General features: G+C 35.7%; 1 protein-coding gene across 1 annotated transcript in view; it reads left to right on the top strand.

Moving 5' to 3' along the window:
* The window catches only part of ZFHX4 (zinc finger homeobox 4), a gene marked incomplete at both ends in the record, with an annotated part of 125,469 nt that overhangs the window by 83,107 nt on the left and 24,300 nt on the right, over positions 1-18,062 (top strand). The window contains one exon of the mRNA XM_079533149.1: positions 17,860-17,976. Coding sequence (XP_079389275.1) covers positions 17,860-17,976 — 117 coding nt within the window. The remainder of the gene's footprint in view (positions 1-17,859; positions 17,977-18,062) is intronic.

Below are 18,062 nucleotides of genomic sequence, written 5' to 3'. Positions count from 1 at the left end.
ATTCTAGATATATTTGCTGGCAACCCCATATTTCTACATATATATATATATGTATTTATTATTATTATTATTATTATTTATTAAAGAGGAAACACTTTTATCTCTGGATTGTCACGATAGTATTTGAGCTCAATTTTTTTTTTTTGTTTGTTTCCAACCTACATCTCCAGTAAGAAATCTTGGTAGCACATGTGATATATGAAAAGAGGCTTATTGGTTGCAATGTGAACAACTTTTATTAGTAGTATTATTTTATTTTTAGAATGTGTAAAATTGTTTTACTGAATGCTTTTTCCTCTGCAATTTTGAAGACTCACAAATTTTTTTCACAGGCAAGTCTGACTCCTAATTCACAAGTCTACAGGGGCTGACTTGAAATAGGTAGTGGAAATGTCAAGCTCTTTAGGAGAAAGAGCAAATCCTGTGGTGGATGGTACTTATCTTTACAACTATTGAAGAACTTAGAATGCATATTTTTAAATTTTGCATAGCAATTATGATATAAAAAATAACTTAAAGATCATTAGCAGGCTAATAACAGATGTTGTATACTAAGAAAATATTAGTTTCTTATGTAATAATGAACTATGAGAGTATCTCCACGTTCCTTGTATTAGAATTTAGGATTAGAAAAGTCTTTGTATAATGCTTTTGGAAAGGTTATTCTCTTGGCTAATTCTTATTAAGCTGAATTAATATGGTTCTTTCAAAACAGTAATGTATAATTTCATGGATACAGTGAAAATTATGAACATCCTTAATTAAGGCATTTTTTAGTAGAAAATTTAATAGGATTCATTTTGGGAAGTGACTGAAAGTCCACTTAAAAATGAGCAAACAATTAAATATTCAGCCTTTACTCAAAAAGGAAATATGGAAAATCTTTTCCCAGAAAATTAGTCATAGCATTATTAATACCAATTCAGAACTCCAAACAACCAAGGCATTTAATACCTAGATTTATGATCTGTAAGACAATATCTTCCTATTTTATTCATGTTGTTCCCAAAATCCTGTAGAAAGATATCTGACTAAGGGCATACAACCAGTGAAAAAAGAACCAGATCACTCACAGTTGCAGATGCTGATGAATCTGTTTCTTAGAAAAAAGATGAATTCCACTTTGCTTGCTAGCATTTTAACTTAGGAAGGTAATATTTGTGAAACTTATTGAGGTCTAAATATTGAACCATAAATATGGGGGGAGTAGTTGGTATTAATGATGTCTGGCACAGGTCAAGGTACAGACACCAAGTTCCTAATGGAGTCTCCATCTTACAGGATGGTTAGCTGGCTTTGCATTGAAGGTGGTGTTTCTAGAAACTAAGAATTAGGTTCAGTACTTTCTCCAAAAATTGACACAAACACAGGGATTACTGTTTTCCTGTTGCATTTAGGGTACATTCCTTCAGTTTTATTTTTATTTTTATTTTTCTTCTAAAATCTACAGTTACAAATGGAAATTCTGGTTTTGTTCTCTCACACTTGTACTCTTTGATAAATGTTACATATTTTTCTGCTGTCCATGTCCAATTTAATCAATATTACAAGTGCTCCCTTGTGGTAGGCGGAACGGTGGCAATAAAGTGAAATTTCCACAGCTTTTACCCTTTGAAATTCTCAGAGGGCTAGATTCTTATAAACTCCACTTTACTTCCTCTGTAATAGATTTAATAGCTCCATTCAGGAAGAAAGTTAGATGTGCTTTCTCATTTTCAAAATATGGATAGTAAACAAAGCTTTATTCTCTCTCCAGGTCTTCAAGAACTTTTAACTGAAATATTCTTTTACCATGAATGTTAACAAACGTACTTGTCTCCAGAATTGCTCTTATGCCAGTTTTATTCTGGATTTGAAAATAAGGAAGTTTACTGAGGTAAATTTCAGACATTTCCAATATTTTTGGAACTGATTTAATTTAGGTGAGTTAAGGCTGTTTGGAATATAGTGTTCTGCACAGAGGAACTGCTGATGTCCACTTTGAATCAGCAGGGCATCTGGGACCCTGGGCATCTGTTTTGAAGCTTTTCATCCAGCTATATAAATGAGCTTTTAGGCATCTATGTGCTGCCAAAGCAATAAAAAACAATGTTATCAGAAACTAAGGTCTGGGCTTTACTCCTAGAGTTCATTATAATAGTTCAGAACTTGCACTGTGTGCTTCTTGTGATTTTGGTGTCCTCTATTACAAAGAATTACTGTATTGTCTTCTTTCTTGTACAATGCATCATTTGGGCTCAGCAGTCACCAGTAGAGTTCTACTTCATTCCTCATGACTGATTATTTGTCTTATTAAGTTCTCCCCTAACAAAAAAAGTCTTAAAGCATTGGAATCAAAAGAGAAAGAAAAATGTTCATGCTTCTAAGATGATATATCACCACTTATAGCCTTTATTTATATTTTAATGTAATTTCTGTTGCTATTACATTCTTTCAGTGAGAATTAGATGAACAGTAGGAGTGATATCAAATAAGGGAGTTAGTCAAATTAGGTTCAATGAAGAAATTATTAAAAAAAATCAACACATTTTAAATGAAACAGCAAGATTCTAAGTGATACTATACATCTATAAAACTCTGCATGTTGCTTCCCCATAACATAGTAGGCCAAGTGTTTTCATTTTACATACTATAAAATTATTGTAAGTGCATTTCTGCTTAAGCAAGGACGGGGACAATTTAAAATGGAACAAGCTGTGGACTGTTTTCTTAATTGTAGGAGTTCTAGAAAAATTTATCAAACTGTTTTCCACAGAGGTGATCTATAATTCATTTGATGGTAAAAAACATCAATCCAATAAAATATTTTTTGTCCTCAATTTTTCAAGGGTTTCTTTTTTTATTATTGTCATTAGCCCAATTATCAAATTTCACAACTTCGTCATTTATCAACTGCTTTTTCATGAGTTTGTAGCTGGAGGGAGAAAACTCAGGTGGAGACAGTCAGTAAAATGATTTTTGTAAGAGTTAAGAGCTTTTTCTAAGTTGCATTTGAGGGAATGTAATTGGGGGAAAGTTTTTGGAGGGTGGGTTTTACTTTCTGACAGTTTGTTGAGTTCTATAGTCAAAAATATTACAGTCATGAGACTGCAATAAAATTCCTTAGATTTATAAAACGGTCAGATCTGAATTATCTGTGAACAGATTACCTGGGCTGAGGCTTGACTAGAGCCCATCTGCTGCCCACACCACTAGCTGCAGCCTATTGCCTCAGAATACACAGACACAAAATAAGTATTGCGCCCTGCAATTAAATGCTGCTCCTCCATTCCACAGATAGCTTTTTATAAGTGAAAGTAAGTAAGTAACTTCAAAAGTGAATGTAGTAAATGTGTGCTTTTAGTGTAGTTTACATATGGTTTTGTTTTATTTATGTAGCCCCACCCTTGTAGTACCCTGGATAACTGAGAGTTGATTATGATACATTTGGGGTTGAGTGTTTTGCTTTCTTAAGCCTTTAGAATTCTTCCCCCCAACCCCTCAATCTATGACATTCTTTAATTCTGTTTTGTTAAGAAGTGAAAATTCACACTCTTACATAACTCTAGGAGAGTTCTCACAATCTTGTGAGAATTAAAGTACCCAATCAGGATGCTTGGAATGTAACTTACAAAAGCTGGCTCTTCTTTGTACATTAGTGTGCCAAGAGATGCTTCATCTTGCCAGCAGTAAAGCACATCTGTAACTTGACTCACAGAAGTACCCTATTTGACTTTGATAGTTACAATTTAAGCACCAGATCTTGGCTTCCCATAGAGGAATGTATGATGAGAAAGACTGAAAACTGAGTTTTCCATGAACAAAAAAAGTCTATTTTGAATGAAGGAAAACATGAAATAAACTTTCTTTAGAGTTTGATCAGGAACTGCTTCTGGAAGCAGCTCACTGCAACTCTTGAACCTACACACTGTCTTTAGAGTATTTAGCAATTTTACTTTATCTTTGATTCTTTTTTTCTGTTATAACTAGGTGTTAGGTTCAAACTTAGTTATGCTGAGTTTATTGCAGTCTCAAGTGATATTCCTTATATGATTTTCAATGATGAGTTTGCAAGGAAGATGACCTAGTTGAATCGGATTCGATTTTCAGCTTGTTTCTCTTAAAGGTATGGTTGATGATTTTTCAGGAAGAGCTGAAATAAATTCCAGGCCCCAAAATGGACCTTTAGGCCATTTCTATTTTGATTTGATATAGAAATGCAGCATGCACCTCTCATAGCTCTCAAAATGCTGTTAGAATAGTACTTTTACTCAATTTTTAGAAATTGATTTAAAACATCTTAGTTTAATAAAGGTAAAATTATTTTTCCTACACCAATACCTGATTTGTTTTATTTTTATTCCAGAGATGCAAAATAGTTCTGCTTAACTCCGTGACCAGTGAATTAAAGGAAGTCACTTTAGTTAGTTTAGTTCTTTTTTCATGCTGAAGAATCTAACTTCTCTAGTTACGAAAAGTAAAACATGCCCTGACTCCTTGTAAGACCAGTCTCTGTTGAAGAAGACTTGTGAATTGTTTGTCCCCTATATATGTGAACAATCAAAAATATTTTAACTTTTTAATGAACTTTGTGAAGGCTATCCGAAAGCAGCATGCTGTAATTATATACGTAGATCTTGGGAGTGGCACAAGCTAGGCAAACTATTTGAGTAGGTGTTCTGCCATCTTGATGTGCCCTCAAGAAACATAGATATTGCCCATCATAGCCATCAGCTAAAAGACAGCATTTGTCAGACAAACTGTGCATGATAGTATGAGTGAAGAATGTAACTACATAGTCACACTCATTCCAAAACAGATACTAAGATGGAAAACCTTGGATGAAGAGTCTTTTCCTGTCTTTGAGAATCATTTGAGAATATGACCAGTATGTTTATCTGTGCTGATGCTGGTATTGAGTATGACAAGTATGCTGGATACGGAAAGCATCCATATCAATGAAAATGACATGCTAATGCCAAATGCCTACCCAAATACTGTTCAATGAAATAGACAGTGCCCCTTTTAATCACTACAACAAACTCTGAAGAGAAAGCCAGCAGCACACCTCTCAGTACATCAAGCTGTAGCTGTTGGATGCAACCTGTTGGAAATATAACAGACAATATCTTGAATCTACGTAGTTTCTGCAGTGAGTTGAACTGAAGTACTGCTTCTTATCCATAAAAGACACTTTAAAATATTTCACAAGTGGAAAGCAAATAATATGTTCTCAATACATAAAAGGTACAGAATGTCTGCCTGTGCTAACTAGGACTGTGCCTGGAAATCACTTTGTTAATTTCCATGGAATTTATTAAAGAAAAAAAAGCTTCATGCACTTTTTTTTTTTTTTTTAATAAAGATAACACTAACAATTTTACCCATTCTTTAAAAGAACATACTTTTTGTTAGGTGCTGAGTGAGCTTTGAATTATTTAAAGATGCATAGATTACATAAGAGTAAGCTGCAGGATTTCTTGTTTTATGAAGGTGGCTTTGTTAATCTCACTTTTATAAGGAACTTCATAGTTGGTTCTTTTGGTTTTTTTGTTTTGTTTTGTTTTGTTTTGTTTTGTTTTGTTTTTCCTACTTTTGGAAGCTATCTGCTGCTTATTTGTCATTATGTTCCACTTTTCAAGTGAAATGCTATTATAAAATAGTGGCCAATCCCCAGATCTCAAAGCCCACATAGTTTTCTGTGATTTGAAGTGAACAGAACTTTCTCAATATATTTGTAGGTTAGTGTGTATGGAAGTTATGTTTTATGAAGGCTATAAATCTGCTTAAAAGATTTTGCACTGATGCAAGTTGTCTGTACCTAATGTATAGGTTTTTGCTAATTTCTCTGAGACTGTGGATTCTTGAAACTTTCAAACCATCAGTACTTAGACAACACTGAGCACTTCTGAAATTCAAACCTATGTTTGCATAAGCCCATTCTTCTGTAGTGTGATCTCTGAAGATTTGAACTTCTGTGAATACCATTCCTCAAACAAAGCCAATCCATGACAATAGTTCACAAAGTCCTTATGATTATTTTTTCTTGTTTCTTTCCATGGTAAAGGAAGCTACAATATTTTTTTGTTATTACAGTGTGTATGAATTGATAACTACATATCTAGAAACACTGCTTACAAACTTCAAATAAAATTATTGCATTTCATCAATATTGGCACAGTTATTTGCCTATGTATAAAATAAAAAGAAGTACATTAATTCTGATACAAACTAGCTGCTGTGCTATTCCTAAATTCCTAAATTCTATTCCTAATTCTTATTCTTAGGTCAGCAAATACTTGATGTAATATGGTAACCTGAATCTGTAAATTGTTACACTTCTGCAAGAGGTCTCAGTCACACCACTCTTGTGAACTGCAGCCTTATTTGTGTAGGAAAATCCTCATTCATAGCTTTACAGTCTACTCTCATTCATTTTATGACTTTATGTGGTACAAATAACATTCAGATAATGACATCTGTAAAAATATATTGCTTACTGATCTCATGCTCATGAACAAGAAAAAGGAGAGATTACATATTGATGTAGTAGAGCAGATCTGTTTCTACATCTGAAAGAAACCACTCTCATAATCAAGAAGGATTAATATGCGTTGTACTACCTTAATTCAGCACCACGTGCGTATGCATGAAGATGGGTTCTGTAATTACGTAGTCACATGGAATTTTCCCCTTGCCTTCTTGCCTTTCTGAGTTTATGGAAGGGAGCTGTATGGGGAGGTGGACAAATCAGTGCTGTTCAGCATTGGCAGGAAATGTTTGCTGAGAAATTCAGGAGGGAGGCAGGTGATGCCAGGAAATAAAATGATGGGGTATGTTTAAGACAACGGAAGAACTTGCTTCTATATCTGTCTGCTGGAAAGCTCCTATTTTTTTATCCTAAGCAGGTCACCTTCCTCAGACTTTTCAGAGGAGTTCACTGACTGTGTGGCCTTCATTTTCTGAGTGCTTGATTTGAGGCTGTGGTATAGTGTTAAATAAGTGCTGAACACACAGAGCTGCAAATGAAAGCAATCAGTGCTTTGCTTTGAGCATATAAAGTGCTATATATTGCTATATACTTGGAAAAAATTGGGTCCCATCTGTATCAAACTGAGTTCACCAAGTTAGTAGATTTTTTTTAACCTCAATTTCTCTATACCTCTCCTTTCTGAAATTACAGAATTGCCTACTCATCTTTTAGGACATAATGAAGATAAGTTCATTAATGTTTGTTCAACAATGAAAAGTCAATGATGAAACAAATAATCATTTTTTTCAGAATAGGTTGAAGAGATGTAGTAAGTAAAACCTGTGATCACATGTTAAATTGCAAGTAGAAAACAAAATCCTGAACAGCTTTTCACTAAATAAGTATCATTATGTTCGTGTAGTGAAAAAGGATGTTTTTGCAACAGGGTAGAGCTTGTTTAAGAAATTAGAGATTGTGTCTAAAGGGAAGTGTCCTGAAACATCTTGTAGGATATTAGAGTGTTTTACTCCTTTGATGTTATTAATGGCCTTATATATATGTGTATATAAATGTTTTTACATCTATAGTCCTATAGTTATTATTTTGAAGACTTGAGCTGGAAAGATAGTTATCATGTTGTACTATACTGAAAGTTATATGACACATCACTGAGCTTGAATTTGATACACAAACTCATTTTAGCTGAGCTAATGAACCAGCTGAGTGTAGCAAAGGATTTTGTTCTCACTGTGGAGAAGTAGTGGTGAAAGATAGTGCAGTAAGCCAAAAGGAGAATGATGAGACTGAAAAATCATGGATTTAATTTTGGACAGTGGGGGACATCATGCCTTACATTAATTTCCAGTCTCCTTGCCAAAGAATTACTGTCCTCATCCAGTATTTTCTTTCCACATCTCTCCCCCTGCTCTCTTAATGTATTATTTTTCACACTCCAACAAGGCTATTTATTTGTCTTAAGTCTACTTTTGCTGCTCATTCTTTAGATGTCCTTCTATATGCCCGGTTTGCTTCCAACTCCTATCCCTACCCAGCCACACACACTTCTGTCCCTAATGCCTGCCAACTTTGATATCTCTGCACAAACCTCTCAGCATGTCACAATATCTTTACCTTATTTATTTGGTATATTTTTTGGTCTGTATTTTAATTCCCAGCCAGCTCAATCTCCTCAAGTCCAGTCTGGCACTGGAATTTAATACCCTGCTGATTCTAGTACTAGTCTCCTGCTTTCTACATACTTTCCATTTTCATTTTTCTATCTTAGTTGCTTCTTCCTTTTCCATCTCCTAGTCATCTGTGTTATTTTTTTTTACTCTGAGGGTGGTAAGGCACAGGCATAGGCTGTCCAAAGAAGCTGTGGATGCCCCATCCCATTCAAGGCCAGGTTGGATGGGCCCTGGGCAACCTGATTAAGTGGGTGGCAATTCTGCTATGGCAGGAGGATTGGAATTAGATGATCTCTAAGATTCCTTCCAAACCAAGCCATTCCATGATTCTAATATTCTTTAGACCACATTCTGCTTACCTCTTCCCAATTCTTTCTCTAATCCTCAGCGCTCACGTAAATACTTCTCTTGCTCCTGCCAACATCATAACAAGGGGCAACATCTAGCTCCTGCTCTCCTATAGCAATCAATTGTGCACTGGGTAATAACACAGAGCAGCAAAAGGAAAATAATTTGGAAAACTTTGGTTTCATGATTGTAGTATAGAGGAGCTGCCAGGAAGACTTGTATTTTAGAATAAGTATTTAAGCTGCAGTTTTTCTGAGGATGGCATTCTCATTATTTAGTATGTGTATGAACTGTGTGAAAAGTTTTGCAGAATCTCTGTGGGACTTGACTGACTATCTAAATGGTGAGCTCTCACTCTAGAAGTCTGAGCGTGTTTGGTGAATACGTATTCCTAGGAGAATTTCAGCTCTTTAGTTCAAGTAGCATTTCTGCACACAAGTAAGTAGACTTCTTCAAAAGTATATTACTTGGCTGAAACATTTTTCTGCAATGTGGTACATGTCAGACATCATCATGACTGCTGAATTTCGGGCTGCTGTTCAAAATTACTGGAACAGTAAAGATGTACAAAATATATATATATACATATACAGCTCTATGTAAATATGTAAATGCAATTATACTAATCATATTCTCAGAAGTATCTGAATTATTTTGTCTGAAGTTAAAAAAACAAACAAACAAACAAAAAACCACATTGATATCCAATATACAGCAGAAATTTACCACAACAGAATTCAGCCCAAGCAGTTTACTGAAGTTACAAGGGAGTGAAAAGACAGCTGTGTGGTGGGAAGTCTACATTAAGCTTACAAATGGGTGGCCTCATCAACTTGTCTGAAGTCATTAAGAACAAATTTTAAGTTCAGGTCTTGCTTAGTGGCTTTCTTGGGAATATTTTCAGTGCTATCAACAGAGCCACCTCGGGAAGCATTTCAGGGGTTTAGCTAAATTGATAGAGTAGATCTGTGTTTATTAGGCAGTTGCAAACTGGAATTCTATAGGCAAGGAATACCCTTAGCTTCAGCCAAAATATAATTATGTTGCTGACAATAAAAATTAAGGTGGCGAGGATTGTTATTTAAACTCTGTATGAGAGAAAGAGCATATGAGAAAACCATGTCGTTAATGTAGTGTGATATACTGGACAGTGAGAATTAAAAATGTAATTAAAGGAAAGAGGAAATGAAAGACGAAGAAAACATCCAGTGTGTTACAATGTTTGTGTAAAAAGAAAACACGGGTATGAATAAAGCCACCCGTGCTATGCTGCAATCACTTGAGAGCAAGTCTGAGTGACCAGATATGCTTAACCCCTACATATAACTGGCATTTTTGAATTCAGAAAATCTGTGAATGTAATACACTCTCTTTCATTATTTATGTCACCCACTACTGTGCTAAGAACTAATTGATATTTCCATCTTCAGAGCATGTCATGCAAGCGTCCCCATCAAACTTGGCAGCAGATTTGAGTTTCAAGCTTTAGAGTAATTAGTAGAGGAGAGTGTAATTCCTGACCTCAAACAGTGCAGCAGGAAAAGATTAGCTTTAGGTGTCGAAACACAGCGATGGAATAGGCTATCATGGAGTACAGAGATGTAGCACGTTATGGCTATGAATCCCAAACACACAAATAATAGAATGTGAGTCAGGAACATTCCTCAAAATTGAATAATATTTGAGCAATGACACAAAAGTTTATTATCAAATTTTTCCAGACTGGGACTGGAAGGGGAAAAGGAAGACAGAAACATAAGGGAATAGGAATCAACAGGAAGATATTGCTGTTTTTTTACTTCTTTTACTAGTTTTGATGAACAGATTTTTATTCCTTTCTCTTTTTTCAGTAGTGAGCTTGACTCTTAGCCAATATAATATATAGTACAGCTATAAACGGGAAACCCGGTTTTTACAGGAGATTTTTGGAGGAATTGGCAGTGGAAGTGTCAGTGAAGATTCTCAGATATCATTCAACTATTGTGATCTGGTTTGAAACACCTGTGCTGTCTTTCCGAAAAATCAAAAACCACTTGGGGTATGCTATGTTAAACAATGCATATGGTGCATGCATATGTTAACCTTTTGAGTCTGAAGATTTAAGCAATATTTACAGCAATTTAATTTGAAAAAAAAAAATCACAGGCTGCTATATATGCTACAAAATATTTATCAGGCAACTGTGAAAAAGTAAATAATTTTGTGAAGACTATTAAAAAAAAGTAAAAATTCTAAAAAAAAAAAAAAGATAAAAAGTGGTTTTCTTGAGAGATATTTTTCAGCCTGTAAGTAAATTACCTACTTCTGCCTCTGACACTTAGCATCAAAGACTGGGAATACTAAAACTGGAGGGATGTAGGTTAGCTACATGACAAGGCATAGTACAAGAATTTATTAAGGTCAGAGAAAATGTATCCTTAAAAATGGAAATAAAGCCAAAGTGATGTTAATAAAACTGAACATAGAGGTTGGATAAGAAGAGCAATTACATGAAGGTACCTAACAAAGCTGAATAGGAATTGTTAAAGTATCTCAAAAGTAAAAGTCTGCAGAAGAGTCATTAGGTCTGCTAGACCACCAGAGAATAAGGAGCCAGTCCAAAAATGATCCAGAGGTGGCAAAGAAAACAAATTCCTTTTCTCTAGTATTCTCAAAAGACAAAGGAGAAATATATGCAGTAACAGAATTCTTTACAGATAAATTCAGAGACATACCATTAGTGAGCCAAAAAGAGGTGAATAATTCAGGGAAAAATTTGGAAGGTAAATGAGAAGGATTTTACAGTGTATTTCAGAGAGAAGACCAAAAACTGAGTTGCTAATAAAATAGGTCATTTAAATGAGCTGTTAATTAATTAGTAAATGCAGTCTAAATAGTTTTTTTCTGGAAAATGTGAATGGGAGAGCCAATCTCATCCCTAACATGAGGTACTGGAAACTCAAGTCAACTGAGAGGTAGGACAAAATGCAAGAAATCAGGAACAACAGAAATGTTTATGTGTGAAGGGGCACCTAAAAAGATTGAACAATGACAGAAAATTAAAACTAGGCTGAACAAGAGGAATACAAGTAAGGTGAATATATAATATAATATATATATATAAAATATAATATATATTATATATTATATTAATATAATATTAATAGTAATATGTATATTTTTTATTTTCTGCAGGCTAGAAATAAGCACCCTATAAGTTGGTGAATGTCACGAGAAGACTCTCATTGGCTTTTTGAGCTTTGGGTCAAGCTCTTAGGCTCAGGTTACTCATCTAACTTCTAACATTTAACTGCAGTTCCAAAATGAAAAGTCTTCACTCTAAACAGTAAATTTCACTCTAAAATTCTTCTATAGTCAGTGAGGAGTTAGACGCCTCCAGAGGCTAATTCCGGCTTCCTAAAGTCTGATTTGTGCCCTGAAGATACCTGTTTCTCTCTCCTTACAGAGGAAGCCTAAAGCAGTGCCTGAAATTAGGCAGTGTATCTGAACCAGCATATTGAATAAGAATTAGTAATGAGATTGAATTTTCTGTTCAAAATAATCCCGATGCAAATGTATTAGTCCTCAAGACAGACAGTTCTAGTACTCATCTTACCTTTAGCTGATGGGGAAAACAGCATTTTCTACGAACCATAATGGCAGCCAAAAGTATAGATGAGCTGGAAAAGTTGGACTATCCACAAAATGCTTCAAAGCCTTTCTAGAGAAGGCCAAGTAAGAAGAGTATCACTTTTTGTATAGTAAATGATTAACTGTGCATTTCCAATCACATCTGGAAAACATTGCTGAATTTCTGAATATTTGATGTTCTCTGGTTTTGTCAGCATATGCTTCTTTTGCCTCCTGCAAAATATTTGATAAAATACTAATATAAAACAATAAAAAACCCCACAGATTTTCCCTTATTCTCATCAGCCAGTATGGCTCAGTGTAAGTGTACCAATGTTTTACACCATTATCCATTAGGCAAAATACACTTATTTTCCTGGTTTATGCTGAGAATATGAGAGGGAGACTAGAAAGCAGTCAATCCTAGCCAGGAATGAGATAAAGGGAGAGCTTGCTCAGCCACCGAACTGGAAAGGACACCCCACCCCTCTAAATTTCTGGGGAGAACATTCCCTTTCCTTCTCCAGCAGCTGGAATTAGATAGCAGTTAAAAAAAAAAAAAAACAAAAAAAACAACAAAAGAAAAAGTTTGGGGGGGAATAATGGGAAATAATATGGTGCTAGGCAGATTAACTGGTGATAACAAATCTTTCCTACCTTCACAAATCGAGGATAAAAAAAAAAAAAGAAGCAGGGTAGAAGAGACCTGCTACTCCCTGGTAGTCAGAGAGATGAGACTGAGTGTGATGAGTGGGAAATACTTGCTGCTGGGTGGGGTGGGTGTGATTTGTGATGCTGCTTGGGAGGCAGCCACCATGATGTGCTCTGTTTGGCCAGCTTTGCAGTTGGGCTTCTCTGACACAGTAATAAACCAGAAGAAAATAAGCATTAGAATGCTGAAAAAAAATCAAATGATGCACCACAAAACAAAATGTTACAGTTTGATACAAACTGCAGGTTAGCAGTCAATATGATGATCATCACTTAATTATAGGCTTGTTTGCAGGAAGCTCAGCCTTCTAAAAGCAATAGTTTTAAATATAACACAGTGATTAGAAACAGTTATTAAGAGGTTGGTGTTGTTATTCCCCTTGAGTCATTATATAAGAAATTAGCAGTCCTTTTTGAAGATGAAATATGATTGCTGGAGGATGCAGTCAAGATCTTGAATGTGCAGGTCATGCTGTTCCTTACTCATGCTCTGCAAGACTAGCCAGAAAATTAAATAAATACTTTCTGAAATATTTGGGTAAATAAACTGTAATTCAGAAGTCAGAGAGAACCCAAGTAGAGTAGCTGAGGTAATCCAGAAGAAAATCCACTCTGCTTGCTTTTAATTCAATTTTTTTCTTTCCTTTTATACTCCATGGCTTTTTCGTCTTTGGTTTCTTTTGTTGTTCCTCCTTACTCTACATTATCCAACACAAACCCATTTCACCAATCTGTCCTGCCATTTTTTTTTGCTAGTGGTTAATTCTCATCCTGACAATCTCATTAAGTCACTTCTTCCAAATGAACGTGGGATACACCTGTGCTGAACATTTATGTGTACCATTGATTCAGCTTTTAATTGAACATATTAAATAACAAACACCAAATATATATGTGCATATTAATTTATCTCTCATTTCCTATTTATCACTTACAACTTCAGCTGATGGATTAATTCTTTCCCCTTTCATCAGGACCTCAGCCAAAACACTTGCTTAATCGTGCTTTCTCTCTCATAACCACAATTACTCACCCACAACTAGTAGGTCATCCCCATTTAGGAAATTACTTGCAATTTGGACAGTGCAAAAGGGATACTAACATCAACAACAACAAAATTTAGGACCAAAACAGTCATTACTATCCATTGTTTCATATGCCAGTGAAGTTTCCACTCTGACTTTATCTTGTTTTAACTGTTTCATATTTTATTTCAAAAGCTAGTATTTTTCATATGCTGGATGTATTCTCAGCAATCTGGCTTATCTAATATATATATATGTATATTCATCTAATTTGCTGCTTGTATCAGCTAGGTTGAGACCTGGATTTTACAATTGAAAGCATCACACACCTTGACTTCATTGGACTCATGAAGGTCATAAGGGTCTTTTATGAAATTGACATAGAATTGGGGCCCAAGAGTGTAGATTAACATGCTAAATTATATGATGTAGAATATGTAATATGCAATATCAGCTGATTAACTTTGCCTATAAAGCTTAACTCCATTTTCCATGATTTGACAGTTTTAGTTCAGACTATGCTAACCTCACTTTTTTGTGTTTAATTCAAAGTCAGCTGTGAGGAAAAAGTTGATAATGTATAAACTCAAAAGATCCAACATCAAAAGAAATTTTCAGCATTTAGACAAAATAAAACCAGGTGTGAATAAAATATCATATTTCAATAGTAAGTGTTATTAAAGCCATTATACATTTGAATCTGCTGGTCTATTCATTTTCAAAGCTGACATTTGTAAATGTATATAGGCAAGACTCTTGTAAATCTATAATAGAGTATTAGGACTTGTTCTGGAACCTGTGGCCCCATCACACTGTGTTTTGTTGATTTTCAGCAGGAATCACTGCATTTTTTTATTACTGAATAGTATCCTTATTGCTTAGCATTTGAAGTAAGAACAAAAACTTTACTCAAAAGAGATATTTGTCGGTTATTCTTTTTGCATAGGTATGTAGATTTTTTTTTGATAGCACATTTCATTAGACATTCTCACTATCTATTCTAATGAACATGAACGGTCTTTCTAAGGATTTTTTTTTGTAAATTTACTACTTTTAAGTTAGAGCTGTTGGATTTCCATCTTGTTCCTTTGATAGATGTTGCGACAGTGTGAATCTTTCAGTGTGAATCTCTACAGCCTTTCTGTAATTTTGAAGAAAAATATGAGAAGTTGTATTATCATGTCTGTCTATGAAATTTATTCCTGAAGAGAATGCCATACATATTTCTGAAATGAATGCCAAATGTATTTTCTAGAAGTGAGTGCCATTGAAAGCCAAGGCAGGCAATTTATACTGTGCATAATAATGATATTAATTTTTATGGTGTGTATAAGTTACATTTTGATTAGTTTTTTGCATGATTAAAAATTTGCAAAGTCTTTATGGCCCCCAGGAGCCTACCTGTAATAAACAGCTCTCACCTTCCAAACCATAAAACAGGTCTGCAGCACTTGAACATTAGAGCTAATTGCCTTGCTACATCAAAGGGAGCACCACAAGACTGAGAAAAATCACAGAAGGGGGGGGGGGGGAGCAGGGGGCAGTTTCACCTCTAAAGGTTACGTGTTTGTGGCTTGGTGGAGCCCTGTAAAGTTATGGCCTCAGAACTGCTGTTTGCGATTAAGTTGATGGGGAAAGTCTATCCCGCAATCTCTCCCTGCTGCTGACACAGAGTCTTTGTTCACATTCAGATTTCTCAAACTGTTGCCAGGGTCAGGCTGAGGTCAGACACTACGATGATGTATAGGAGAACATGTCTGGGAATTTCTCTCACACTTAAAACACATACCAGAAAAACAGGAGAGCACCCTGCAAAAATTGTCTGATGAGACCCAGATGATACTGTAGCTTTTCTTTTAGTACCTTCATAATTTTCTTTCTCTTTGCCTGACACACACACAATGTTTTATTAATGTGTGCCACGATAGCCCTTACAATTTTATGTCCCCTCAAGATAAGGACACTCAGTAGCACTTTGACACTTCATTTTCCAGCCCAGGGGAACTGGGCCAGTAAATCTAGTAAAAGAAGCAGTGCGACCGTTCCCAAGGATGAGTCGAGAAGGGATTTGCCACGGGCTCTGTGAGGCCACAGGGCCTGACACTGGATACGAGCCTCATGTGTGTTCACTTGGCATTAACACAGCCCGATGCAGGCAGGATCACAGGCTCACAGCATCCCGAACTGTGCTCCCTTGCCAGTCGGACAAACACAGCCCTGCTTCCAGCTGCGGCCGGGATGGCTCCCATGTTTGATTAGCTATCATCACAGGAGGGAGCGGGGTCGCAGCAGGCAGAGTGCTAAAGCAGCACAAGGGGGGATCCATTTGGATGGAAATTTTTTAGTATGCAGTTATTTTTAGGAGAGGGGCCAGTCTTTCTCCCTGTATTGTTCCAAAGGGTGGACATGCATGCTTAGCGCTAAACTATTGTATTTCAGTGTCAATGCAAAACACATTGATCTGTGGTTAATTTTTTTTTTTTTTTTTCGATTTCCAAATTTGCAGCTGTTTTGTTTGGACTTTTTTTCCTCTCTCTCCTTTTATTTTTTTTTTCCCCCTGATTTACAAAAGGTTTTGAGAATCAGATAGGTTCACCACATCGATCTGAGGGTTGTTTGCCTGGGCGTACAGTTTCAGTGCATGGCTGGCAAGTAAGGCACTAAGCAGCAATTTTTTTTGTGCTCAGCTGCTATATATGACAGAGGATATTTCATTCGGCTGTCAGAATGTTATTAATAAAACATGGGGTGCGAAGAGGGCCACTATTTCCCCTTTCAATCACTATAGCATTTACAATGAAAATTTTATGCAGTGTGTAATTTTCAGTTAATGCTTGACACTTAAAATGTCGGTAGCTGCATTTTGTATGGTTCCTGAAGGGTTAATTGTATCATGTTCCCTGCATAAAAGCTCTGCTTATCAAAAGTGAATAGAAGAGTGTATGCAAATGTGTGTCTGTGACCTTTTGCCTTTCCAGGGTTAATTTATATGGTCATTAAAGATTTTATGAAATTGAGCAGCTTGGTGTTTTGAATCCCATTTTACCTTCACCTCCTAATTTATATAATTCCTACCTGAACTGAGAAATAAGATTTTTTTTTCTTTTTTTTTTTTTTCTTTTTTTTGTGCTGCAATGAAAACAGCATGCCATGCTGTGGGGAGTTGCAAGTCTGGTTATCTGGCATTACTCAGATTGCTAAAAATTCATTAAAATGTGACATCAGCACAGTGAGAGACAAATGATCACAGGATGAAAAGGAACAGTGGGCCTTTCACGGATTAGTGCTACACAGCCCCAGCATAGAAGCTAACTGCATAAACAGATTAATCCACCAGTAGCAGCATAGCTAAGATTTACAGAATAATTAAATAGGCTTGAGTTACTGTGAAGATTTCCATGTAATCTAGCTGGTGTGAACACGTAAGTGAGGTGTGGGTAATGCTGCTTCCTCAGAAGCCATGTACCAAGTTGTATCGTTTATCCTGAATGGCTCCCCCTGGAGACAAAATTTGAGACTTCTCCCGCAAAGCCAGGGGTTTATATTTAATACAGTACCTAATACCTAATACTTACTTACTGCAATTAGCGGGATACTGCTGTACTAATAGGATTTATATTTGAATTCCCCTTTTTTTCTCTTTTTTCTTTTTTGGCTTAAAGATACATTTTTACATGGGCTTGCTTTTGTTCAAGCTGGCATGGTATATGTGTGCATCCGTACGCGTGCGTTTTAACACAAGTAGTTGCTTGCTAAAGAATATGAAATGATAAACTTTAAATCTGGTATGCTGGCGGAAAGTGGATACTCTGATAAAGAAACGTTCAGAATTTCTGGGTAGATTTTGAAATATTGCCAATTATTCCTAATTAATGTCCAATCTCCTTAAAGGGCCATTCTCTCATTTTCTTCATCTCCTTCTCCCCATTTTGGCAACTTCTTTAAGTGCTTGAAGAGCTCTTTTGAAGAGTTTTTAACCTGCTGTTGAATGGTCACTAAGTTTGATCTTTTCTATGCTTTTCCCCAGAAGAACAAGGTGAAGATACAGATGGGTCTGCTAAAAGTACATCAGTGGCTGTTGGTGATGATAAGGACTCAAGTGAGAGAGACAATACTGAAGCTAAAAAAGCTAGTAAAGACTCTGGTAAGATGCTAGAATTTTGTCTTCCTTTTTTTTTTTTTTTTTTAACTTATGAAATGTTCTTTCATTTTAAACTGTCTGGACATTCC

The sequence above is a fragment of the Tetrao urogallus genome (genome assembly GCF_951394365.1).
Source record: "Tetrao urogallus genome assembly, chromosome: 3".
NCBI lineage: Eukaryota > Metazoa > Chordata > Aves > Galliformes > Phasianidae > Tetrao > Tetrao urogallus.
This window is presented reverse-complemented; position numbering and strand designations above follow the sequence as displayed.